General features: G+C 36.8%; 1 protein-coding gene and 1 long non-coding RNA gene across 4 annotated transcripts in view; one reads left to right on the top strand and one right to left on the bottom strand.

The window, feature by feature from the left end:
• The first annotated feature begins 8,387 nt into the window (after window positions 1-8,387).
• On the top strand, window positions 8,388-10,200 carry LOC110448983. Its single transcript, XR_002462805.1, has 2 exons — window positions 8,388-8,739; window positions 8,900-10,200. It is a non-coding gene; the product is annotated as an uncharacterized LOC110448983 (long non-coding RNA).
• LOC110448982 overlaps window positions 9,517-27,160 on the bottom strand; it is a 75,987-nt gene continuing 58,343 nt past the window's right edge. For 2 of the 3 annotated variants that reach the window (XM_021495543.1, XM_021495544.1), the window contains 12 exons: window positions 25,298-25,364; window positions 24,178-24,246; window positions 23,149-23,239; window positions 22,359-22,672; window positions 19,365-19,555; window positions 17,656-17,844; window positions 17,385-17,405; window positions 15,729-15,922; window positions 14,834-14,918; window positions 14,455-14,547; window positions 11,851-11,952; window positions 9,517-11,302 (listed from right to left, as the gene is read on the bottom strand). In XM_021495543.1, the coding sequence (XP_021351218.1) occupies window positions 11,144-11,302; window positions 11,851-11,952; window positions 14,455-14,547; window positions 14,834-14,918; window positions 15,729-15,922; window positions 17,385-17,405; window positions 17,656-17,844; window positions 19,365-19,555; window positions 22,359-22,672; window positions 23,149-23,239; window positions 24,178-24,246; window positions 25,298-25,364 (1,575 nt within the window). In that variant the 3' untranslated portion in view covers window positions 9,517-11,143. The remainder of the gene's footprint in view (window positions 11,303-11,850; window positions 11,953-14,454; window positions 14,548-14,833; window positions 14,919-15,728; window positions 15,923-17,384; window positions 17,406-17,655; window positions 17,845-19,364; window positions 19,556-22,358; window positions 22,673-23,148; window positions 23,240-24,177; window positions 24,247-25,297; window positions 25,365-27,160) is intronic. The other variant, XM_021495545.1, reaches the window with a different exon arrangement.

A 27,160-nucleotide genomic window follows, 5' to 3' on the forward strand; every position in this document is an offset into this window, starting at 1 on the left:
GCTGAACTGTTTAGCGAAAGCGGGCGGACGAGCATTAGGTGGTGTTATATCTAAGGTTCATCATAATAAATCCATTGGTTTCAAAACGTTCGAAGTTATATTCTTCCTGTGTTGAACCAGTATTAGATTATTGTTCTGGAGTTTGGGGATATCGACCGCATCCTTGCATCGACACCATCCAAAATCGCGCGATTAGATACTGTTTTGGCGTCCATAGGTTTACACCAAATTTGGCCGTAAATGGAGAAACTGGACGGCTTATCAGACAACACGGGAGATGGCTTAACATTATACGTCTATGGAACAGTCTCATACGAATGGACGATTCCCGGGTATGCAAAAAAAGTGTTTATGTGGGATAAACGTTCAAATAAAGAAAAATCATGGTGCCGTGAGTGCTAGAATATGTAAATATGGAATATTGCTTTGACAATCTTCAACATTGTAACATTGAGGACGTAAAACATGCACACGTACATAAATATACTCCCATTACGAGTGGAGACTGGACGGTATAAAAATGAACCTGTAAATGACCGTGTATGTACTTTGTGCAACTCTGGATCGGTGGAGGACGAAACACATTTTCTGTTAAACTGTTCACTTTATGATAATAAGAGAAATGACCTACTTCTTAACACTGGTATAACCTTTCAACATCAATCAAACATCGAACTGTTTAAAATATTAGTAAATGACTTTCCCAGGCAAACAGCAAAATATCTGTCGAAAATATTTGATAAAAGAAAAAATGTATAATTTCCTAAAAATGAAGATTTTGTCTCATTCTACAAGTATATATATAATTTAATTGTTATGTAACCAATGACGCAAGTGATATTTTGAAGGTAGATTTAAGTTAAATGGCCTATAGACCCTTTGGGTCGGGTGCTAAAATAATATGTGAAACATTGTACACCTATGTAATTTTGATGTATGCACATGTCACTATAATAGAATATATTGTATTGTATTGTATTGTTAATATACCATGCGTAAGCGGGCTATGGAATGATGTCCAAAGTGTACATGATTGAGAGTAATTTTGTTCCATAAAAGAACAGTAAATTGACAATATAACAAGAGGCCCAGAGGGCCTGTATCGCTCACCTGGATACCTAAGCAATCATGGCAAACTATTCTCCAAATGAGATCAAGGGAATATGCCAGACCCCAAGGCCAATCCTTGTAGCATAGCTATATTAGATTTTTCATGCCCAGCAATTTTATGTATGGTTATTGGGTGGGGATCTCAACTGTTTCCAAGCTTTGACTCAGAAACTAGGTCCCTAGAGTTGTGGCCAGACCCCAGGATCGATTCTAATATCGTGACTTCATTTGTCTCTTTTTGCCAAGCATTTGTATATATAGTTTTGGGGTGGGGATCTCAACCGTTTCAAAGTTATGACCCAGGGGCCAAGTCTGCAAGGGTGGGGCAGACCCTGGGATCAATTCTAATATCATGACTGCATTCGTCTCTTTATGCCCAACAATTGTATATATAGTTTTGGGGTGGGGATATTAACCATTTCAAAGTTATGACCCAGGGGTTAAGTCTCCAAGGGTGGGGCAGTCCCCAAGGCCAACCTGGAAGCATATGTGCAATCATCTCTTTATACTCAGCAATTGTATATATACGGTTATAGGGTGGGGCTCTCAACTGTTTCCAAGCTGTGACTAAGAAACTAGGTCCCTAGGGGTTCGGTCAGACCCCAGGGTCTATTCTGATATCATGATTGCATTCGTCTCTTTATGCCCAGCATTTGTATATATAGTTTTGGGGTGGGGATCTCAACCGTTTTAAAGTTATGGCCCAGGGACTATGTCTCCAAGGGTGGGGCCAGACCCTAGGGACATCCTGGAAGCAAATGTGCATTCTTCTCTTTATACTCAGCAATTGTATATATGGTTATATGGTGGGGATCTCAACCATTTCCAAGTAATACATTTTATTGGCCCCACCCCTTAGCCCGGGGGGTCAGCCCCACCATTTGTACAATTTTGAATCCCTGCCTCCCATGAATACTTCCGACCAAATATGATCAATATCCATGGCATAGTTCTGCAGAAGAAGTCATTTATAGCAATATAACCAAATTGCCCCCTTTTGGCCCCGCCCCTCAGCCCCCTGGGGGGTCAGCCCAACCGTTTGTACAATTTTGAATCTCCACCACCTAGAGATGCTTCCAGTCAAATAAGGTTGATATCCATCACTTAGTTCCAGAGAAGAAGTCACTTAAAGCAGTATAGCCAAATACCCTTTTTGGCCCTGCCCCTCAGCCCCCTGGGGGGTCAGCCACACCATTTGTACAATTTTAAATCCCTGCCTCCCAGGAATGCTTTTGATCAAATATGATTGATATCCAGTGCACAGTTCTACAGAAGAAGTCGTTTGTAGCAATATAGCCAAATTGCCCCCTTTTGGCCCCGCCCCTTAGCCCCCTGGGGAGTCAGCCCCACCATTTGTACAATTTTTAATCACCATCACCTAGGGATGCTTCCAGTCAAATATGGTTGATATCCACTTCTTAGTTCCAGAGAAGAAGTCGCTTAAAGCAGTATAGCCAAATACCCTTTTTGGCCCTGCCCCTCAGCCCCCTGGGGGGTCAGCCACACCATTTGTACAATTTTAAATCCCTGCCTCCCAGGAATGCTTTTGATCAAATATGATTGATATCCAGTGCACAGTTCTACAGAAGAAGTCGTTTGTAGCAATATAGCCAAATTGACCCCTTTTGGCCCCGCCCCTAAACCCCCTGGGGAGTCAGCCCCACCATTTGTACAATTTTTAATCACCACCACCTAGGGATGCTTCCAGTCAAATATGGTTGATATCCACTTCTTGGTTCCAGAGAAGAAGTCGCTTAAAGCAATATGGGCAAATTGACCCCTTTTGGCCCCGCCCCTCAGCCCCCTGGGGGGTCAGCCCCACCATTTGTACAATTTTGAATCCCCACCACCTAGGGATGCTTCCAGTCAAATTTAGTTCAATTCCAACCAGTGGTTAAGAAGAAGAAGTCGTGTAAAGAAATTGTTGACGGACGGACGCCACGGTATGGCATAAGCTCACCTTGGTCCTCCGGACCAGTTGAGCTAATAATTTAATTTATTTCCGTCGTATTTGGTATAGTAAATAAAATAAGTGTCATTGTATAAATTCTATCCCTCTGCAAAAAGTTCCTATTTTTTTCATGGTAGACAACTCTCATCAAGATCGAAATTATTGTAAAATGTAAATAAATGAATTATAAAGACTTTGTGTGTATTTGGTTCAATTTTTCACTGTTTTTGTATGAAACTATGTGTCCTGTTTGCTCCTAGATTGTATTTAGTAACTTTTATTCATACAATTTCAATAAAAAACGCTTTTTTAACATTTTGTAGATATTTTATGATAAATAAAATATGTGTAGGGTTGATTTGCAATGTTTCTTTTCGTTACTTTATTGTTGTAATAGTTTTGAATGATGCCACAAGCTCAAAAAATGTGAAAGTGTTGAATTTGACAAAAAAACATATTTTCGGTATTTTTTACAAAAAAGTTCCCAGTTTGTCGGAATGCTTAGATTTTCATAAAATCATATTTACATAGTGACATAACCACCATTATGTGAAACTTTCATCGAATTCTGCTGGCTAATTGCGAAAGGGTGGAGCCTCCTTAATGTTGGTTACGATGAAAGGTAACAAATGTTATAAGATAAAAGAAAGTGTATCAACACTTGTTTCTGTCTCCCATCCATTTATGTTCAACCATGTTTGTATTATGTATTAAGTATGTTATGTGAATAAAACAAGGTTTAAGCTAAATGTCTCCTTAATCCAAACGGTTTGATTTTGATGTTGAGAAATGCCTCGCGTGTCCATATGATTTAATCTGGAGTACGAGAAGCTCCCTATACGGTTTGATCTAGACAGCCAGAAGTTCATCAAACATTCATACAATTTGATCCAGACATTGAAAGGTACGTCCTGTATCCAACCGATTTATCAGGTCGACACTCGTACGGTTCAATATCGACAGAAGTGCCTTCAATATCGATACGATTTGATCAGTGCCTCTGGTATCATTATGAAAATATAGACCCAAACGACACGTCCTTAAATGACCTTAGCTGTAGGATGTTAAACCCTGTACAACCAACCAACCAAAGAATTTAATATCTAGAATGCGAAACGTACCAACTACAACCAAACGGTCCGATGTAGAAATTGAGGAATGCCTCCTGTATCCATACAGTTTGATCTAAACAGTAACAAATGATTCATACATCTACAGTTTAGTCTAGTCAGACAACCGGGTGCATCTCAAAGCAGTTTGATCCAGACATTAAGACAATATTTAAAACGGATGGTTAGATCTAGAGAGTCAGATGGATATTTTCAAAGTCTGAACTAGTAAGATGGATATTTTCGAAGTTAGATCTAGGCAGTTAGATGGACATTTTCAAAATTAGATCTAGGCAGTTAGATGGATATTTTCAAAGTTTGATCTAGGCAGTTAGATATATATATATTCAAAGTTTGAACTAGTCAGGTGGATATTTAGGAAGTTAGATCTAGGCATACAGGTGGATATTTACGAAGATAGATCTAGTCACTCAGATGGGTTTTTTCAAAATTAGATTTTGGCACTCAAATGGATATTTTCAAAATTTGATCTGGTAAGATGGATATTTTCATAGTTAGATCTCGGCAGTCAGATGGATATTTTCAAAATTTGAGCTGGTAAGATGGATATTTTCAAAATTAGATCTTGGCACTCAAATGGATATTTTCAAAATTTGATCTGGTAAGATGGATATTTTCAAAATTAGACTTCGGCAGTCAAATGGATATTTTCAAAATTTGATCTGGTAAGATGGATATTATTAAAGTTAGATCTCGGCAGTCAAATGGATATTTTCAAAATTTGATCTAGTTAGATGGGTACTTTCAAAATTAGATCTCGGCAGTCAGATGGATATTTTCAAAATTTGATCTGGTAAGATGGATATTTTCATAGTTAGATCTCGGCAGTCAGATGGATATTTTCAAAATTTGAGCTGGTAAGAGGGATATTTTCAAAATTAGATCTTGGCACTCAAATGGATATCTTCAAAATTTGATCTGGTAAGATGGATATTTTCATAGTTAGATCTCGGCAGTCAGATGGATATTTTCAAAATTTGAGCTGGTAAGAGGGATATTTTCAAAATTAGATCTTGGCACTCAAATGGATATTTTCAAAATTTGATCTAGTTAGATGGGTACTTTCAAAATTAGATCTCGGCAGTCAGATGGATATTTTCAAAATTTGAGCTGGTAAGAGGGATATTTTCAAAATTAGATCTTGGCACTCAAATGGATATTTTCAAAATTTGATCTAGTTAGATGGGTACTTTCAAAATTAGATCTCGGCAGTCAGATGGATATTTTCAAAATTTGAGCTGGTAAGATGGATATTTTCAAAATTAGATCTTGGCACTCAAATGGATATTTTCAAAATTTGATCTAGTTAGATGGGTATTTTCAAAATTAGATCGTGGCAGTCAGATGGATATTTTCAAAATTTGATCTAGTAAGATGGATATTTTCAAAGTTAGATCTCGGCTGTCAAATGGATATTTTCAAAATTTGATCTAGTAAGATGGATATTTTCAAAGTTAGATCTCGGCTGTCAAATGGATATTTTCAAAATTTGATCTAGTAAGATGGATATTTTCAAAGTTAGATCTCGGCAGTCAGATGGATATTTTCAAAATTTGATCTAGTAAGATGGATATTTTCAAAGTTTGATCTAGATAGTTGTTGTCAACCTGCACGATTCGAGATGTTTCTCCACAATTCTGTAAGATGTTTTCTACGCCTTGATTCACGATTTTATCTACTTGGGATAATGCGTCTCCAAGTTTGATATTTATATATATTCATTGTTTCCTACACACCAGTCATTATGTAGACTGGGAAATGTTCGTTCATGCAGACCAACCACTTTGTTTACTTGTTAAATGTAATATTTCGGGGGGTAAAACCTGTAGGGCCTGCAGAAGTTAATGCAGGCCTTGAAAGCAACTCCAAACCACTAGGTCGGTCGCCATGTTCTAAATGAACAAATTGGGTGGTCGGCTGGCGCAGTGGATAGCGCACCTGCATTTCACCAAGGCGGCCAGTGTTCGATTCCCCCGATAGGTAGTGAAAAGGTATGGGGTCACATGCCCGACCAGGTTGGTTTGTTCCAGGTACTCTGGTTTCCTGTCATATTAATACTACTACGCCTAATATCCAGGCCAACAAGAGTGATTAATACAAGTTGAAATAATTTGTTTCATAATTGTTGTAAAAATATATTAAGTTTATATATATGAACCGGTAATACCATTTGGAACACGATAGCTACCCTAGACATAAAGAGGTGTCTTTTCAGTTTCATCATGACGAAGAGACATACAACCTTTGGTTTGATATCTGAGACATACAACCTTTGGTTTGATATCTGAGACATACAACCTTTGGTTAGATATCTGAGACATACAACTTTTGGTTTGATATCTGAGACATACAACCTTTGGTTTGATATCTGAGACATACAACCTTTGGTTTGACATCTGAGACATACAACCTTTGGTTTGACATCTGAGACATACAACCTTTGGTTAGATATCTGAGACATACAACCTTTGGTTTGATATCTGAGACATACAACCTTTGGTTTGATATCTGAGACATACAACCTTTGGTTTGATATCTGAGACATACAACCTTTGGTTTGATATCTGAGACATACAACCTTTGGTTTGATATCTGAGACATACAACCTTTGGTTTGATATCTGAGACATACAACCTTTGGTTTGATATCTGAGACATACAACCTTTGGTTTGATATCTGAGACATACAACCTTTGGTTTGATATCTGAGACATACAACCTTTGGTTTGATATCTGAGACATACAACCTTTGGTTTGATATCTGAGACATACAACCTTTGGTTTGATATCTGAGACATACAACCTTTGGTTTGATATCTGAGACATACAACCTTTGGTTTGATATCTGAGACATACAACCTTTGGTTTGATATCTGAGACATACAACCTTTGGTTTGATATCTGAGACATACAACCTTTGGTTTGATATCTGAGACATACAACCTTTGGTTTGATATCTGAGACATACAACCTTTGGTTTGATATCTGAGACATACAACCTTTGGTTTGATATCTGAGACATACAACCTTTGGTTTGATATCTGAGACATACAACCTTTGGTTTGATATCTGAGACATACAACCTTTGGTTTGATATCTGAGACATACAACCTTTGGTTTGATATCTGAGACATACAACCTTTGGTTTGATATCTGAGACATACAACCTTTGGTTTGATATCTGAGACATACAACCTTTGGTTTGATATCTGAGACATACAACCTTTGGTTTGATATCTGAGACATACAACCTTTGGTTTGATATCTGAGACATACAACCTTTGGTTTGATATCTGAGACATACAACCTTTGGTTTGATATCTGAGACATACAACCTTTGGTTTGATATCTGAGACATACAACCTTTGGTTTGATATCTACAGTAAGATGTGTTCCAACAAACATACACAATCAACAACCAAGCCTATTTAATTTGTATTTTTTATTATTATTTCATTGTTGGTTGGAAACCATATAAAAATGTATGAGAGTAAATCTGATTTACAGTACAAAACCAGGGTTCCTATGTTGATACAACAAACTTCCTTTTCACTGCTTAGGACACCAAGGGCACAGTCACATGAACTAAACTTATATTCCATTAAAAGTAAAATTCTTTAATTCTTTACTAAACACAACTCATTTTTTAATGTTTTAACCTACACAACCCAATGTTTAATGTCGGTAAATTATTCTGTTATTGGTTGTATATCCCTTTACTTAGAGTCACAGATTGTTAATAAATATGTATTTCCTTATTGATATATTGACTACCAGAACTAATCTGTTTTATGAAAAAATTTAAATTATGAACGTGAAGAAAAAATCTCCTTTTTATTACTTGTTAACTAGTTATGTTAGTGTCTTAATACTGTATTATATTAAGGCTTGTGTGATGCTTGTGTTCCATACCTTTTACTGACACAAAAAAATGTCATATTAGGTCAGTTATGCATCTATAGCTACTGTCACAATAAATGTCCTATTAGGTCAGTTATGCATCTACTGTCACAATAAATATCATATTAGGTCAGTTATGCAACTTCTGACACAATAAATGTCCTATTAGGTCAGTTATGCATCTACTGTCACAATAAATATCATATTAGGTCAGTTATGCAACTACGGACACAATAAATGTCCTATTAGGTCAGTTATGCAACTACTGACACAGTATATGTCCTATTAGGGCAGTTATGCATCTACTGTCACAATAAATATCATATTAGGTCATATATGCAACTTCTGACACAATAAATGTCCTATTAGGCCAGTTATACTTCTACTGACACAATAAATGTCCTATTAGGTCAATTATGCAACTACTGTCACAATAAATGTCCTATTAGGTCAATTATGCAACTACTGTCACAATAAATGTCCTATTAGGTCAGTTATGCAACTACTGACACAGTATATGTCCTATTAGGTCAGTTATGCATCTACTGTCACAATAAATATCCTATTAGGTCAGTTATGCAACTTCTGACACAATAAATGTCCTATTAGGTCAGTTATACTTCTACTGTCACAATAAATGTCATATTAGGTCTGTTATACAACTACTGTCACAATAAATGTCCTATTAGGTCAGTTATGCATCTTCTGTCACAATAAATGTCATATTAGGTCAGTTTTGCATCTACTGATACTGTCACAATAAATGTCATATTAGGTCTGTTATACTGTCACAATAAATGTCCTATTAGGTCAGTTATGCATCTTCTGTCACAATAAATGTCATATTAGGTCAGTTATGCATCTACTGTCACAATAAATGTCCTATTAGGTCAGTTATGTAACTACTGTCACAATAAATGTCCTATTAGGTCAGTTATACTTCTACTGTCACAATAAATGTCATATTAGGTCTGTTATACAACTACTGTCACAATAAATGTCCTATTAGGTCAGTTATGCAACTACTGACACAGTATATCCCATTTTAAGGTCATTAATGCATTTAATGAAGCAATATAATTACCATATTGGTTCAGTAATTCCCCATGTTACAAATTTAGCTTGAAAACTCCAATTCAATATGGTACTAAATTTCGAAAGTCTAAATGGGATTATTTGTACTAGCCCACTTAATAGAACACTTGTTGTTCTAATTTATTAATTTTTAGTTTTGACGCCCACAATAACTTCACTATTTCAGTTGTCTGCTAATACTTGTGGCCTGTTTTAACAACTAAGCTCTGATTAAATGACCTTAATACTATTCCAAATTTGTGGAGTCATCACAATTCAGACCAATCAAATCACAGAATTTTTCAGTTAGAAAGATCATTTTAGTTTTTTTATTCCCACAACTTTTGAATTCTTTTTTATCAGCTCAATGTCATAATTTCAGAGACAGGTGCCCTCAGCTTCGCTGAACTCTAAACAAACCCTAAAGTTGAATTGCTCAAACTTTTATCAAATAGTTAAATTTTGATGAATGTACACAAAAACGGAATGCTGCCTGGAGACTCACTTCTATTAGCCACACCGCCCTGAGAGGCTGGTGAGGCTGTAAAGGTGTTCACTGGTCTCGGAGTTATAGAGACTGGCCACATGGCAAAAAGGGATAATACCCGTGGCCACTCGAGCCGTATGCCAAGGAAGTCAAATAAGGTTTAAAGAGTTTACAGACATATATAAAATATCAACAAATATATACACACTTATAAAACTGTATCTGGTACACATCCATACACATTCTCTCGTCTCACTCTTCTGGATTATCTCCCCTGGTAAGACACTTGCGATAACATGAACTATTTACAATGAAACACACTGAAATATCAACAAATGGTCACTTAAATTAAATATCTATTTGCATCATGATCAAACGTTTTCAAAGTCACATGGTCCATTTGCTTGATGTCCAGAGGTCATATCCTTTACTTACTCAACTATTCCAACCGAGTTCAAATGTGTCATTAGGGGGGAATGAGTTAAATGCCTACCAAGGGTAACATAACAATATTTAAATTAAGACTTATTTCATTATTACTTTAAACTGGATGAATAAAAAAACAAATAACAAGAGACAAGGGATAAAATATCATCCATAAAATAGTTTACAGTGAATGGCCTCTATATCAAATAATCTTCAGACAAAACAAATGGACAAATGTGCAAGAAAACTGTTTCTCAACATGCAAGAAAAATATCCTTATTTTATCTAGGTAGTTACACTTGATCCCATAAGAACGATCCATTTAAACACACAAATCTATATATATTGACTATTTTGTGCGAATTTGATTTCCAGTATTTCCTGAAATTGTGAGTTAAATATGATGGTTAAAATATCTTCGTTGATTTCATAAATAAAATTCCTGAATTACATTTCAGATGAGCAGGAAAAGCTTATTAATTACTGGCCTTGTCAAAGGATTACTGAGATTGTCAATTTGACCATGAACACCAATTTACCCAGTAGATATAGCTACCTGACCGTTCTTACAATACAAAACCATGATCCACATATCAATACCATTTCATGGAGTCAGTTCTGGATTTTATTTGTAGTTAGATCTCATTTTCCTTTCCACAGAACAAAATGCTGCTCCATACCTTTGAATGGTCTGTATGTGAGGATACAGCAACGGTTCCTGATTTAACCAGTCTTTTAACGACCCGGAGTGCAAGCCATGGTTTCTGCACCGATTCACTAGCCGTGCCAAACCAGTACATGGTATATAGACTTTGAAATCTAAATCTAACCCAGATCCCTCATCTAGAAGAGCACTTTTTGTTTCCTGTTGTTTATTGTTGGGGAGGAAGATCCTCATCACCTGCCTCCCAACTAAAACCATATTGTCCTGATTCCATCGTTGAGGTAGACTGTCTTCAGCCTCAATAGTCAGGAGAGACCCTCTTTTATGTTGTGACACCAAATCCTTACATAATTACCAGGACTGTGTCCTAACAAGGTACCTAACTTGCCCTGTAATCCCTATTTAATCGTCGGGAGACCCAGTCTTGCGGTACATGGAACCAAACTTGCCCATGTATTTCTTGACATAGTCTTTGGCCTTGGCCTTAACATTCTCGTTCACCTCGAGGTCCTCCACGTGGTGGCAGTGCTTCAACTCCTTGGCCATCACATGGTGGGTCAACTGTACAAACAACAACATGTGTTATACATACATGGTGGGTCAACTGTAGAAACAACAACATGTGGTATACATACATGGTGGGTCAACTGTACAAACAACAACATGTGTTATACATACATACGTGAATTACAAGTTTCTCTATCTTGGAATTAATCTAAGCTCTACAGCCTAATTTTGTTTTTCACCCTAATTCTGAATTAAAAAATTGATCTTAACGTTTGGTTTTATTTTTGAAATTAAGTTAGTCCATCTTTTAGAATTCACTAGTATGAAAGTTTTTTCTTCAAAATATAACAATGATGATATATTAAATCAATACAAACTGGTATCATTCTTTATTCCAGGACCTTCATCATCAACTTTTATTTAATTTAACAAAAAAATGGGACAATCCACGGGTGCAGAGAGCGAAAGTGAGCGTAACCCCTGGATATCGAGGATGAAAGGAAAGGGACATAAGGGCATTGGCATTAGGCCTAGACATTCATGATTAGAAGCAGTCGGAAAGGAGGTTAACCACTACTGATTGAGGTTTTTTAAATTCTTACCTTCCTGGCGAGGTGTTTGAAGTCGTCCGTGGAAGATATGTGGCCCATCTTACAGTCTGGCTTCCTGAAGGGGTTCAGGCACACCACAACGTACGAGGACATCTACAATACAGGGAAGTCATTATCAGCCAGCTACTTAACTCAATTCACCCCTGAAGACATATATTTTAACTCCTCCTATTCAAAGGTTGGAATAGTTCATTATGAAATTTCAGGGGTAAATGAGTGAACGATCCCTGATTTTGAGATCAATTTTCTGCCAGATTATACATGATATGTGAAGAAAATTTGGGAAAAATATCTGGAGTCAGAATTGGACAACAAATTGGCTCTTCATTGTGAATAAAGGAATGATGTACAACACACATTATAATGATACTAAAGATATATTAACTAGACAAACACTCTGGTTTCAAAAGTTTGACACTTTTATGGGTGCACAAAACAAGACACAGTGTGCAAGAGACCATACTGAAGCCACAATCCCGAACTATTTTATGTAGGATTATAATCACAACATACTCAAGCGTCACCAATTAAGTGTTTTTTTAAGTTTATTTGGCCGACTAGTTTCGCCTCTAATGGTGAGGCTTCATCAGGTCCAGGCGAAGCGTCCAACTGGTTACCACACAAACCTACAACTCATTTCCTTGGCTCCATCACCTTTAAATTAATCTCTAACTATGTAACTTTCTTGTCTACTCTGAGTGAAGTGGTACGAAGCCTTTAATTATTAGATAAAATCACAAAATAATTTATTTTATTTTTTTAAATACTGGGGTCAAAACTATTAAAAAACTATATTTGCCACTTGAAAAAATTTGAATGCTTACCGTAAAAACCCATGTAATTTGCGCACTTTTTTTCCAGAAATTTAATACCCAAAGTGGGGGGTGCGTCAAATAAACAGGTATAGAAAATTTCAAGGTTTTTTTTAGGAAAAGATCGACGATTCCGAGAGATCGCCATCTCGGATTATGTCCCTTGGTACACGGAACTCTAAGACAAATGACGATCAACAAATTTATTTATGTCAAACATTAATAAAAGATACATAATGTGTTGTTATGTGAGTTTATGTGAAAAGTATTAATAAATAGGTAACCGTTAACAAAAAAAGTTTAGGCAAATTCCTATGCCAGAGAATCGCCAATCAACTTACGACATTACGTTTCGACATCTCGGTGCGTTTCCCCATACTATTACGAAAATGTAGTTGTTCAATTTAAGCTCAGTTCCATGTAAGTTCTGTAAGTTTTTTTCAAATCGCCTATGCGTCTGCGTATAGCATGTTTTTTTTCCGGCTCACTTTCATGTTGATCTCGCGTCTAACATTACGTAAACACGTGATTGATAATAACCTCGTGAATTATTTCAATATTTATTAAATGAAGCATCGTAAAAATAGTCTGCGTTAACTATTTTTTTCCTTGGAGTAGATTTGAAGAGGATGTATTGATTGTCCACGCTTCTAGTATAAACATATTTTTTATAATCCCTTATCAGTCAAATCAGTCTGTAGTTATGACAATGCAGTAGGGCTTCGTAATTCACGCCACGTGTTGGCGAGTGAAAAAAACAACAACACGGTCCGTCGATCGCGACTGCAAATCATTTCAATTAGTAGAGCTATTGTTAACGGGTAATCACAGAGATAGTGTTAGCTCATTACTGCATTGTAATTTGTAAAAAAATATCGCCAAACCACGGACTTAGATAATCTAATTCCGTGGCCAAACTGAACTGTGACATGACCTGGTTTGAAGTGACGTAACCCAAGCTGCCATGATGAGCCCTTCTCACTGATCGTAATTATGATCAATAAAAGGTATCTTATTATGTCTTTCACCAGGAGATATTCACCAGCGGTTACTACATCAAATTACTTATTAATTGATATGTTTTTGTAAGCAAGTAAATGTTTTATGTAAAATATTGCTAAAATGAATTGATGTATGCCGATATGCGCACACGTGTGTGTCATGTGTGATCAGATAATTCAAAGAAAACAGGCAACAAAATACACATTTTACGTAGTTTCTTCTTGGTTTTAAATATCATTTTACATCAATGAAAAAACAATCATAGAAATATATTTTAAAAAAATAATTCAGAGATCGATTTTCGGAGCATGAACATCGTTTTTTTCCCCCCAGATTTTTTGGGTGCGCAAAATATTCGAGTAGAAGCTTTTTTCCCGATTTTTAGCCTCAAAAAGTACCTGCGCAAATTACACAGGTGCGCAAATTACATGGGGTTTTACGGTAATCATAAATACACTTGCAGAATTTGTTTTCGAATATAAAATGAATGAACACAAACATATGACAGTAAGACCAGGAAAACAGTTGCAATGTAAGACAAATAATCAATGAGGGACAGAGGACAGACAATAAGGACACCCTTCAGTTTCAGACAATATCTTGGGGAATATCAATATTGTATTTTTTAATACAATCTACTTTCAAACACTTGCAAGTGAGAGACATTGTAACAAGCATAGTCTTACAATTAACATACATTTTGTAGATATGTGTTAATTTGAGCCCCGATATAAGACAATATAACAGGAAGGTTTTTTGCTGCTAGTCTGGGTGAACGAACCTTGTTCCTGAACTGATCCTTGATTTTCTTGGCTAGCTCACTGGATGTGTCTGCTGCAGCAGTCGTCGTCTGCTTCGAACTCTTCTTAACAGGCTGTAAATATAACACATACACATCATCAATCAATGTATAGACACAGAGAGTCTCCAACAAGCACTCACACCTTGAACTTTTTCAAACTTTACACAGCAGTGAGGCCAATCATAATACTTTATCAATAAATTAACTTTTTTCATGGTTTTCTAGGTATAACAATTTCAAGAAAGTGTAAACTCAACAGCAATCATATTATTCAAACTAATATTGACATCCATTTTGTACTTGATCATAGCATACTATCAAGGACTGACCTTGACCTTAGTAATTAGTTACAACTGACCTTGACCTCCTCCATGGGTGGGGTACACATGTCCATGCTGTCGTCCTGTGTACAGTCCCAGGTTGGTGTGTCCCACTGGGTTTGTCTACAAATACAGAACACAGGTAACATTTATGACACACACTTTAGAATCTAATACTTAATATCATAGAAGGCAAAGTACAAATTTGCCAGACAATAAAAAGTAAGCTTTGTTTCAGTCAGTGTAATACAATTTAAAATTGTATAACAAACACTTCTTATGAATCAAAATTTTGAAACGTTCAATCTTATTTAAGTACAGGAATATGTACTACGAATCACAAAACAAAAATCGAATCAGATTTTATGAATATTAGACATTACAACTGGTTGTACCACCAGCAAATACTTTGAAGCTCTAAACAATCTACCACAAATGATAAAACTCTTTTCAGGTACATTACCATAGTGACTGCACTTGCTTGTATTAAGTGACCAAACATATAAATCTGAAAGAGGTACTTGACTTTTACTGTGTAAAGAATAGTGTAACACTGCCCATCATCGGCACGTTTTTTTGTTCTCTTTTTAATGAAATATATACATGCATGATTCAGTTATTTTGTTTCAACAAAGGAATTATTTCTGATGAGTAAGCATATGTATTACAAGAACACATGTATATATCTTACATGATGTGTCAGCAATTCCTATGAGAGTTTTGATTTAAACATATTTCATTTGTCGTTCAACAAAAAGGATTAGGCACAAGTTATCTCAACTAAGAAACGCTCTATCCATGACAGTTTTAAGTGTCCTATGTTAGAATTGTATATTAAGTCATGCCTGTATGAACTGCAAACAAGACAACACCAAAATTTTGCACAAGATCAAGTTTTTTAAAGGTCAAAGGTTACCAGAGGTTAAGGGTTACCTGGTGATAGTATGATAGTAGTATGTCTTTCCATCAGAGTCCTTAGCACTTTTCCAGTTAGGAGGTAGTTTTGTTTGTTTTGTTTTGGGGGGTGATGGAGGGGGTGGAACATCCTCCTCCTCGGCAAGGGCTACCCCCTGGGAAAGGGCTGCCAGCTGGCTCTGAATTTGAAGCTGTTGTTGAAGCTGCTGGATCTGCAAAAAGATTTTGGATTGGTAATGTGATTTGTAACTGATGTCAAAATCAATAATTTGCCAAGATAAAAAAATCCTTTGAATGAGTATATGAAGAGGAAATTTCAGTATGACTAAAATAAGACGTTCTGTAGTCAATGCCAATTGCAATTAATTATGTAAAGCTGTTTTCAAGTTCACGTTACAAAAGGCCTGAATAAAATATTTTTGTTTGTCTTTACCTTCCCACCTACCTACAAAATTACCCAACCTAACCAATTCTAACCCTGATATTTTATTGGCATTCTCTCATGGTTATTTATAATGTTTCTTCTGTAAATGAAAAAGCACCATGATTGTAAAACTGTAAGTTCTGTTTGAATTTAAGTAGTTACAATAAACAATATTATTGAATTTCATCTTATAATATTGACTAAAGACTATTATTGATGGGATATAATACAGCAACCTTTGTTATTCACAGCATAAACAGGAAGTGTTTGATACAGATGTCAGTAGGCGGCATGCAAACAGATTCAACTCTATATCAGTCTATCTAGCTACAGTACACTGTGTACGTCAAACATCTAAAACAAGGTTAACCATATGTATATCTGTCACGTGTCATCATATAGCACAAGTATTTTACATATGAGATAATATCTAACTTCTGGTCAAACCCACTATCTCATTCCCCATACAATAAGTTTCTAGTAATGCGCTCCATAATCCAAACCCAACCTTCTTTACTTTGGCAAGTGAAATTATAGAACAGTGACCTCCCCAGAAATATTTCAGCACTTAGCAAACAGCTATGAGTCCTGGGTTGCATCTTTCCGTCACATACATATAAAACATCAACAATTCATTTAATGTGTTCATCAGCATTATGATGACTTAGGATATCAACTGTTTATTTATAGACCCCTCAGTTCTACATTCATAGATGAAAGGAAGCAAACATGTTTAAAATAGTATATAAATGAGCGGTGGGCATAGGTCAAAAAGCGGTGCCCAGCATCTTGGACCTGGACAATACCCAGTAGAAGCTGTTCCTTACTGTGTTGTTAAACAGGTGGAGCGATTACCATGAAGGATTCTAATCTTGTAAGGGTCGCAGATATTAAAACTGAATTACATGATAAACTTGTAAGCATTGAGGTAGTACCGACACATTCATAACATTACAAGGTTTAAGATATGAAGGTAAATGTGCATATCTCATACAAATGCAAAAGCAGTATGATGAAACGATATGCAAACAAGGCAAGTTATCAAACAAATTCAACAGATAAATAATGACACAAAATTTGATACAATAAAAAACATTGAAAAAATATTGAAAAATGATTAAAACTGCCAAAAAATAAACAGAAAAAATGTATTCATCTACAAATTAACTAGAAGATGGTGGATGAAGGTGCAGGATAAAATAAAGCACACATAATACAAATGCTACTTAGGGAAATAAACATGATCTTACGGTTGAACTTGGATCAGCCATCTTCGAAAAATAAAACAAACAAATTTACTTTATATGCTATATGAATCATATGAATGTGAAAGAAGATCTATGCAACAACCAACAGTGATATATTTCTGTGAAAATCTGTTCCTCCTTTTTTCTTAAATCAAAAAACACCTTTTTTAACAGAAGGCAGGAAGAAATGTATGGGTGTTCCTGCTTAATATACTCAAAAGTTAAAATGGTTTCCCTGAATGAGTATAACCTATATATGGTCAGTGTTACCTACCTGCTGCATAAATGCCATACTCTGAGGATCGGCGGACATTTGGGCCTGCTGGTCCAGTGGTAGACCCCCCTGCTGCTGCTGTTGCTGCTGGTATGCCAAAGCTTGCGCCCCCGTTGCCAACGCCTGGGCTTGGGTCATGCCCTGGCTCTGTTGCTGGGCAACCAACTCTGCCTGGCTCTGGAACTGTCCCTAGAGAGCAGAGTTTTGTTATTAGAAGAAAATCGCACAAAATTCAAGCTTAAATTGTAGGTCACAGTAAAGACAAGTTGTCTTCTTAAAACCACGAGGAGTTCAAACTTAAAACCTACAAATAGCTCTGGCATCTAGTCACGTGATCAACTTTGCTGAAATTATTTGATGCTGAATGATGACATCTACTTTTGTTTGAATGGGTGCTGTAAGCTGGTTTTGTCTGATGCAAACTTTAAAACAATTGATCTTGTCCTTAACTGTGCAGTCTATGAATGACGTACATGATGTAAAATGTTACAGTTTCTTTATCATCACCCCCTTCACCTGGAAGTTTAGCAAGCTGTATACTAACTATTACTGTCTGACACTTTACACACATTTTTCAGGCCAAATTCGATCACTTCTTAACACTCTTTAAGCAGATGCTTGCAATATTTGTAGGTCCAAGTAAAAGGGGTTATATTTTTCTATTTCTAGTTAAACTTTCTCAACAGATTTAGAATAACCACTATTAACTTGAACAATGTAGCCTTTCAGGAAAAGTCCATGTAACCTGGCAAAAATTGACATTATTAGCAACAGGTTAAAGTTTTTGTTTTTAACTCAACTATAAACTCTCCAAAATAGTTTGAATTTTCAAATGAGAAAAACTTCAAATACTGTCGAGCATTGATTGTAATCTGTGACAATGTCACAAATTGTTCAGTGTAAATAAACATCAGGAAATTAGAGCTAGGGACTTTGTTACAGCTGATCTTGGTAAGGCAAAATATACACAATATTAAGCACATATTTTGTGTGATTATCTTTTGTGTATGTACATAGACAGTGACTTTGGTCACTCTGCACGTCACTGTGCACTTTGACAATGACCTCTGTGCACTGCCACATTGACCTATGTGTACTGCAAACCTGTATACTCTGACCTTGACCTCTATGACCTTGACCTACCTGCTGGTACATGAGCTGCTGCTGCTGCTGCTGCTTCTGCCCATACTTTGATCTTGACCTCTATGACCTTGACCTACCTGCTGTTGCTGGTAAATGAGGTGCTGATGCTGTTGCTGCTGTGTCTGCCCCTATTCTGACTTTGACCTCTATGACCTTGACCTACCTGCTGGTCCATGAGCTGCTGCTGCTGCTGCTGCTTCTGCCCATACTTTGATCTTGACCTCTATGACCTTGACCTACCTGCTGGTCCATGAGCTGCTGCTGCTGCTGCTGCTTCTGCCCATACTTTGATCTTGCCCTCTATGACCTTGACCTACCTGCTGGTACATGAGCTGCTGCTGCTGCTGATGCTTCTGCCCATACTTTGATCTTGACCTCTATGACCTTGACATACCTGCTGTTGCTGGTAAATGAGGTGCTGATGCTGTTGCTGCTGTGTCTGCCCCTATTCTGACCTTGACCTCTATGACCTTGACCTACCTGCTGTTGCTGGTAAATGAGGTGCTGATGCTGTTGCTGCTGTGTCTGCTCCTATTCTGACCTTGACCTCTATGACCGTGACCTACCTGCTGTTGCTGGTAAATGAGCTGTTGCTGTTGTTGCTGCGTCTGTCCATCTTCCATGTAGGCCATGCCGGACTGAAGCATTGCCTGCTGGGCCTGTTGCTGGGCCTGCTGCTGTGCCTGGTGTTCTGGGTCGAGCATCTGCTGAAGGGAAGGGTCCTGAAACATGGGCTCCATGCTCCCGTCTATGGAAACTGTACAAAGGTAAATATCATCATTATGATAGTAATCATCACCAAAGGGACAAACATTTACGACAATAGCAAACATCACCAAGGGGAGAAATATTACGAAAAGGGCAAACATCACCAAGGGGGCAAATATTACGAAAAGGGCAATCATCACCAGGGGGAGAAACATTGTGACAAGGGCAAACATCACCAAGGGGAGAAATATTACGAAAAGGGCAAACATCACCAGGGGGAGAAATATTGTGACAAGGGCAAACATCACCAAGGGGAGAAATATTACGACAAGGGCAAACATCACCAAGGGGAGAAATATTACGAAAAGGGCAAACATCACCAAGGGGAGAAATATTACGAAAAGGGCAAACATCACCAAGGGGAGAAATATTACGAAAAGGGCAAACATCACCAAGGGGGCAAATATTACGAAAAGGGCAAACATCACCAAGGGGACAAATATTACGAAAAGGGCAAACATCACCAAGGGGGAAAATATTGTGACAAGGGAAGACATAACTAAGATGGCAGTAATCATCAAAACATTATGACAAGGGCAAATGTCAGAAAGATGGGAATTATCAACAAGGGGACAAATATTACGATTAGGGGAGTAACGATTCACCGATGCATTGATGTATCGGATCGAAATGACCGTGATACGATGCACCGATGGGTTGATGTATTGGATCGCGATGACTAGGATACGTTTAATTGTGTACTCTCCCTTGTTTGAACTCTTCAAAGAACCAGAGGGATCTTGGCGTTCACCATTGTACCACCTTCATTAGTTCTTTGTGAGTTTGATATTTTCTCTAAACTGTTTGATCGAGTCTTGTTAACAGTAAATGCACCTTGAGGTAACTTTTAATCTGAACTTAATATTGCTGTGTATAAAAGACAACCTTCAAAGTGAGTTTGTCATTTCACATATTTACTAGTACAGTACTTAATGTGAAAGAAATAGAATCAATCATTGCAATATGAGAAATATCTGTTTAGTTCTTCCTTTAGCCATTTTGTTTTTATGATCACTCTAAAAATATAACATGCAAAACGAGGGATCAAGGGGAACCTGCAAATCAAGTTTGAGAAAGATCCCTCAAGTTATTACTGAAATAGTACTAACAATACTGATCAGTTTCAAAAGTAAACCTGAACAATAAAGAATAGTGGGGAACCTGCATATAGAATTTGAGAAAGAACCCTCCAGTTCTTCCTGGTAAAATAGCACTAACAAACATAAACTGTCAAAATCAAAGATTTGTTTATCCGATCAGTCTCATAAGAAAATATGCATAACTTCATACCAAGGGGAACCTACATAAAACAAGAGGCCCATTGGCCTTCACGGTCACCTGATATATTTATACAGAGAGTTGATTTTGTTTTTAACATGAACAGAAATATTATTCAAAGTGACAAAAAACAATAAAACCACCTTATTCAATATCTAGCATACATATTTCAGACTAATAAGTATTTGAAACTAGCTCCTCTGATTCTAAACAAGGAAAATGAAGAAATTTTAGCACACTGACTCCTTTGAGCCCCACCCTACAGCCCTTGGGGGTAGGGCTGGCTCAAAATTTTCAAAGTATCAAACTGTCAACTCAAGGTTATAATTCCAATCAAGTTATTAACATGTAATATTCAAAGTATCATTTGCCATTATAAACCATAATAATTTCATCGAAATTGGTTCAGGGGTTTTGGAGAAGTCGAAAATGTAAATTGTTTACGGGCGCACGATGACGGACAAAAGGCGATCGCAATAGGTCACTTAAGACTTTGTCTCAAGTGACCTAAAAATTAAGAAAGATCTCTCCAGTACTTCGTGAGTAATAGCCATAACAAACCTTCGCTGTCAAAATCCAAGATGACTGCCTGTCGGCCATTTTGTTTATCTGATCATTCTCAAAACTAAACATGCACAACTACAGACCAATGGGAGCCTACATAATAAACTTGGGAAAGATCTATCCAGTACTTTCTGCGAAATGGCCATAACAAACCTTTAATGTCACAATCCAAGATGGTGGCCTGTTGGCCATTTTGTTTATCTGATCATTCTCAAAATTAAACATGCACAACTACAGACCAAGGGGAACCTACATATATAATTTGAGATGAATCTCTCCAGTACTTCCTGAGAAATAGTCATAACAAACCTTCACTGTTCAAAATCAAAGATGGCTGCCTGTTGGCCATTATGTTTCTCCGATCAGTCCCAAAATGTAACCTGCACAATTAAGGACAAAGGGGAACCTACATATAAAATTTGGGAAAAATCCCTCAGGTACTTCCTGAGAAATAGCGATAACAAGAATTGTTTAAGGACGGACGGACGACATGACGGACGACGTAGGCAGGGCGATTTGAATAGCCCACCATCCTCTGATGGTGGGCTATAAAATAGTTTTACCACTCAACAAACCAAAATGGCAGACGGAGAAGATGACAAGAAATATGTCAAGGCGTCTGCACATTTCACCAAGGGGACGAATATTACAAAGGGGACAAACATTGCCAATGTAGACAAAAAACACCTAGGGGACAAACCAGCGAACCTCACCAAGAGGACATCGCCAATGGGACAAATATTACCAAGGGACAATCACCATACAATGGATCCAAATTGATTACTAAAGTTTTATATATATCTAGGAGAACTAAATTTTGCTAGCAACGTATCAAGTCAGTAAATTTTTGTATTTTTTTCATATTTACTGTATAGATGCCAATTGTAGGGATAATATATTTGCACGTGTTTATCTATACAGTTTTGACGACCAGTGTTAAGGATGCTCACCCTGCTGATGTTGTAATCCCTGTTGTAGCTGAGTGGCTAGCTGGGCTATGATAGTCTCAGTCGTGTGGCCCTGCTGGAGTAAGGCCTGGATCTGAAGCTCGGCCACTTCAGGCCCGTAGCCATGTTGGACTAGGGTCTGTTGGAAGAACAGGTAGGTAGGGTCACCGAGTATTTGCTGTTGCTGCTGCAGGAAGATTTCCTCCTGCTGTCGCTGATGTTCGGCAAACATCTCATCTTGAGCTTTCACATTCGCCTCAAACCGCTGTCTCCGTTGCTCCTTTGTCATTTTAGGCGGCGATGGCAACAGTGTTTTCCTGCCAAAATATTCTTCTCATAAAATTTCATTTTTTAAATCATCCTTTAGGATTGAATAATAATAAGGTCCAAATTGACCAAGTCATCTTCTTCCGTGAAATTAGTTTGTTTAAAAACCCCATAAATAGGATGATTACAAGCAAAATCTGAATAAATTCATTTTACACAAACCCAACACTATTTAATACATATTTATTCATGCTTAACCATTTTGACAGGTAACGCCTCTTATCGGCACTTCTGTTCTAGGAAATTTTGCCCAATAAACTATTCACTCTTTCCGATTTAATTATTCCAGCTATTAATCATGTTTCAATCTCTTTTTTTAGTGAAGATACTATTCACAATTTGCTAAAATTTGTCATTTCTTATGAAGAGTGGAAAAGATGTAAGTAAAACTGGGGTAAGGTGAGCTTTTCTCGATACCCTGTATATATGTAATTGATTGAAAAACTACAACAGTTGGCTCTGATACCTGGGCTTGGAAGGGTCGTCATCATCCTCCGAGGGAGGAGGAGGTGGAGGTGGGCGTTTCCTCTTCCTGATCCCCGAATCCCAGCCAGCAGCTGTAACACATCCAAAACCTTGTTTGTAATTAGTGTTGTGTGATTTGTATATCAACATTAATTGAGCTGTGTGATTTATTTATTGTGTTGAAATCATAAGTTTGCAGAGACCAGCACACACACAAACACACACTGGTCTCTGGTAAGCATAAAATAACTGAATTATGGTCAATGTCATTCTATCTATGAATGAGATGAGGATTGAAATGTCATAGAATATATTAATACAAGAAGATTATGAAAGACATTTCTGTACTAATTATGTTTTTTTTTTTTTTGTGTAAAATGTTATCTCATAGAAAACAGCAAACCATTCTACCTGAATCTTATCGGAACAAGTATATAGAGAAATTGAAGTCGGGCAAAGTACTGCTAGCATTAAAGTCCAAATGCCTCGACAAATTAATGTATGACAAGCTAATTTGTTGAATCCATATCTCCTGCTTGCAAGACATGTTTAGATGTAGTCTATTGTAACCTCATTAAGTATGTTTAAATATGCATGGATCACATTCATGATCAGACTCAGCCTTAGACATGACAACATTAAAATCTGTATAACTTTGCATGGATCACAATGACAATCAAACTCAGCCTCAAACATGTTCATATGTTTGTGCAGAAATTTGACCATCTTTAGGCCAATCATTAGCTAAATGGGCCTAAATTGAACTCCTGTTTACTTCTATAAGTGGGGGATAAAAATTGAACAAATAGCAATAATTCTGCATAATGTTGGACACAATACCCCATTTTATTATGTTTCATTCCACCATTTCAAGAGTGATTTACTTATCATTACTTAACAAGATATCAAATCACTATTTCTCAGATATAATACTTTTTGATAGGTCTGATGTTAACCTGTGTTATATACTTTAGGGTGTGATCAACTGCTTCAAGCCATGATGAAGAAATCAAATGACAGAGATACAAACCTCGTATCCTTGTCTGGTCCTGTAAGCGTTCAAACTTCTCCCGTTGGCGTTGTTTGGTGGGTCGTACATCTGATGAAAACACAATCAACAAAACAACTGTTAAATTTTATAATGATTTACAAGATCAGTACACCTGGGCTGCATATCAAGAAACTCTAAGAACATTCTTAGCTTAAAACATTCTTAAATTTCACATTCCTTACTTCATTGTTCTAGGGTTAGACTTCTACAATTTTTGACATCAAGTGTTTCAAGACAAAATTTCCCCCACAAACACGGTAGGCTTCCTCACTCCCGACTCATTGGATAAATCTGCTAGGAGTTGGTAAACATTTTTGGTTACCCACTAGTGGGTAACACCCTGGACGTGATTTCATTGGTCAATTTTTGATTTATGACATCACGTAACAGTGCTTTTCAACATCACTTTCCATCGTGACGTCATGCTCCATGGCAATTGTTTCCCCCATCGGAAACACACATGATGCATTTTCCAAAGGGCAAATGTGGGGGGTTTTCAGATAAAACATGAATGCTATGGGAGAAACAGGTCCCCAAACTATTGATGATTAGTTATCACGTTTATCTAACTCTCGTTAGTTAATTTTCAAATTGTAAAAGACACTCGGTAAACCTTTGGTTCTTAATACAATTTGAAGATTAACTAACTTGAGTTAGATAAACATGATAACCAACCACCACTCGTTGGGAAACCTCTATGAAACTTCTGAACATAATTGTATTATTTCAATGAATGTTTGAGGAAATATAGCCATTTAAATAAATAGAATGCAAGTGTTGGTTCATATACAAATGCACATATTAAATATACAACCCCCAACTTGCAGATGACCACTAAAACTGTGTAGAACTTGATGTTTCAAACAAAAATATAAAACTTAGTTTCTTCAGTTATACACGAGACATCATGCATGCAAGCTTTTCTTTAAAAGTTGTCAAGTGTGACCTTGGACCCTTTTCTGATGACCTTCAAAATATAATCATGTGTAGAACTTGATGTTACTCTTCTGTAGTGTAAATATACAGTAAATCTGTTATTCCAAGGAGGATGTAATTAATACTATTTTGAGAAAAGAGATCACTCAATTGAGAAACATACCCAACAACTGCCGTTCAATCCTTTTCCGTTCCTCAACCTGCTCTTTCTTGGGGATCCTGAAGATTTCCTATAGAAAAAAACATTCAGATAAACTAAATTTGATTCTGAATTAAGTGCAAAAGAAATGCTAATACGTTTCAGCAGTATTATTGGATTGATATAATGTTTTGTCATCTGGAAAGTAAAGAAGTCACTTTCTCATAAAATTTAGCCAAAGTATAGAAACCCTATTGCCGTCATAGGCAAACAAACCCTTCAGTATTGTCCCTACTAGATCTATAAAAACAAGAATGCTGAATTGTACACCCTTCAGTATTGTCCCTACTGCAAAATTGTACTCATACATGCCATATATACTTTGACTATTATATATTTACATCCCTTCCAAGACTTTCAATAGGCCCTTCAGAGTTGGTTTTTGACTCCCAAAATGAGCTGAGACTTTCATGTTTTAACCCTTAGGCTGCTACATTGATTTCTATGTAAAGGGACACCACTGCTGAATTAATTATTGAAATATAAATTAATTTACTTAATTTTTCAAATGTGCATAACTTGAAAAATGTTTGTTATATGTGAATAAAAGTTCCAGGAAAATTGTTCGTTATTGTCTCTAGTTTATATTAACGTTTTCAATTCTAAAGTTGCTTCAGTATTTACCTGTACAGGTGGTATTAAGGTAAGAAAAGGTGAAAATTTTAATTAATTGGATTTAAGCACCAGAAAGATCATTTTAAAATTGTTTTTGTCAGCAAATGTGATTGGAAAATGATAACGGAGATTATAAACTTCATTTATAACAAAAGACGCTGTACATTCACACGGAGATTCTCAGGTAAAAAGGTCAGGTATTTCATCAAGAATTGCATGCGATTTGCTACAGGTTTCAGGTCATCATTCAATATATTTATTGTCACAGTCGGCATATAGATATAACTTAGCTACGGTCTAGTTTATGATTAAAATCATCGATAAATAGTTTGAAGAAATCAATCGGCTCAAAATGTATCAATGCAAATGTTCAATTCTGCCTCACCTGCAGACGACATGTGCGCCTCAGTCCGCCGATATTTTCATGTTTGCGTAGGGCACAAAGCCGTTCATTGGAAAGTTACGTATTATGTTACACCGAAGTATTTCCACATCAACCATGTCAAACCCTTTAAAACCTTTATTATCATCGTGACGCTGGAGAATAAATGTTTACCATCATATTCATCACTTCAATAAACACGTCCGCCATTTTTATGACGCTTTTTCCGATTTGAAATTCTCTCGCACACTTTGATTATTACTAGGGTACATTGCCGGGAATATCGAAAGTAATGACAAAACAAGAGGCCCATGGGCCTTAACGGTCACCTGAATCCTACAGTATTTATTTTTGTTGTTGAAATATGTACCAATTTGAGTAAAAAATAGTTAAGTATAATGTTAACTTAACTTTGTCAGGACCATGAGCTGATCATTCCTAGACCGATTTTAAATAAGATCGGCCTATTAGAAATTGTTTTTAAGTTTAGAATAGGTATTTACAAAATAGCAGCTGTGGTGGCCATATTGGATTTCTGATTGACCTGAAAAATAACAACACTTTGTCAGGACCATGAGTCGATCATTCCTACCAACTTTCAGTTCAATCGGCCCAGCAGAACTTGACTTTAAGTTTGAAATAGCTATTTTCAAAATGGCGGCCGTGGCGGCCATATTGGATTTCTGATCGACCCGAAAAATAACAACACTTTGTCAGGACCATGAGGCGATCATTCCTACCAACTTTCAGTTCAATCGGCCCAGCAGAACTTGACTTTAAGTTTGAAATGTAAAATGTTAACGGACGACGGACTACGACGGACGACGACG

Source organism: Mizuhopecten yessoensis, unplaced genomic scaffold, assembly GCF_002113885.1.
Source record: "Mizuhopecten yessoensis strain PY_sf001 unplaced genomic scaffold, ASM211388v2 scaffold4411, whole genome shotgun sequence".
In the NCBI taxonomy this organism is placed as follows: Eukaryota; Metazoa; Mollusca; class Bivalvia; order Pectinida; family Pectinidae; genus Mizuhopecten; species Mizuhopecten yessoensis.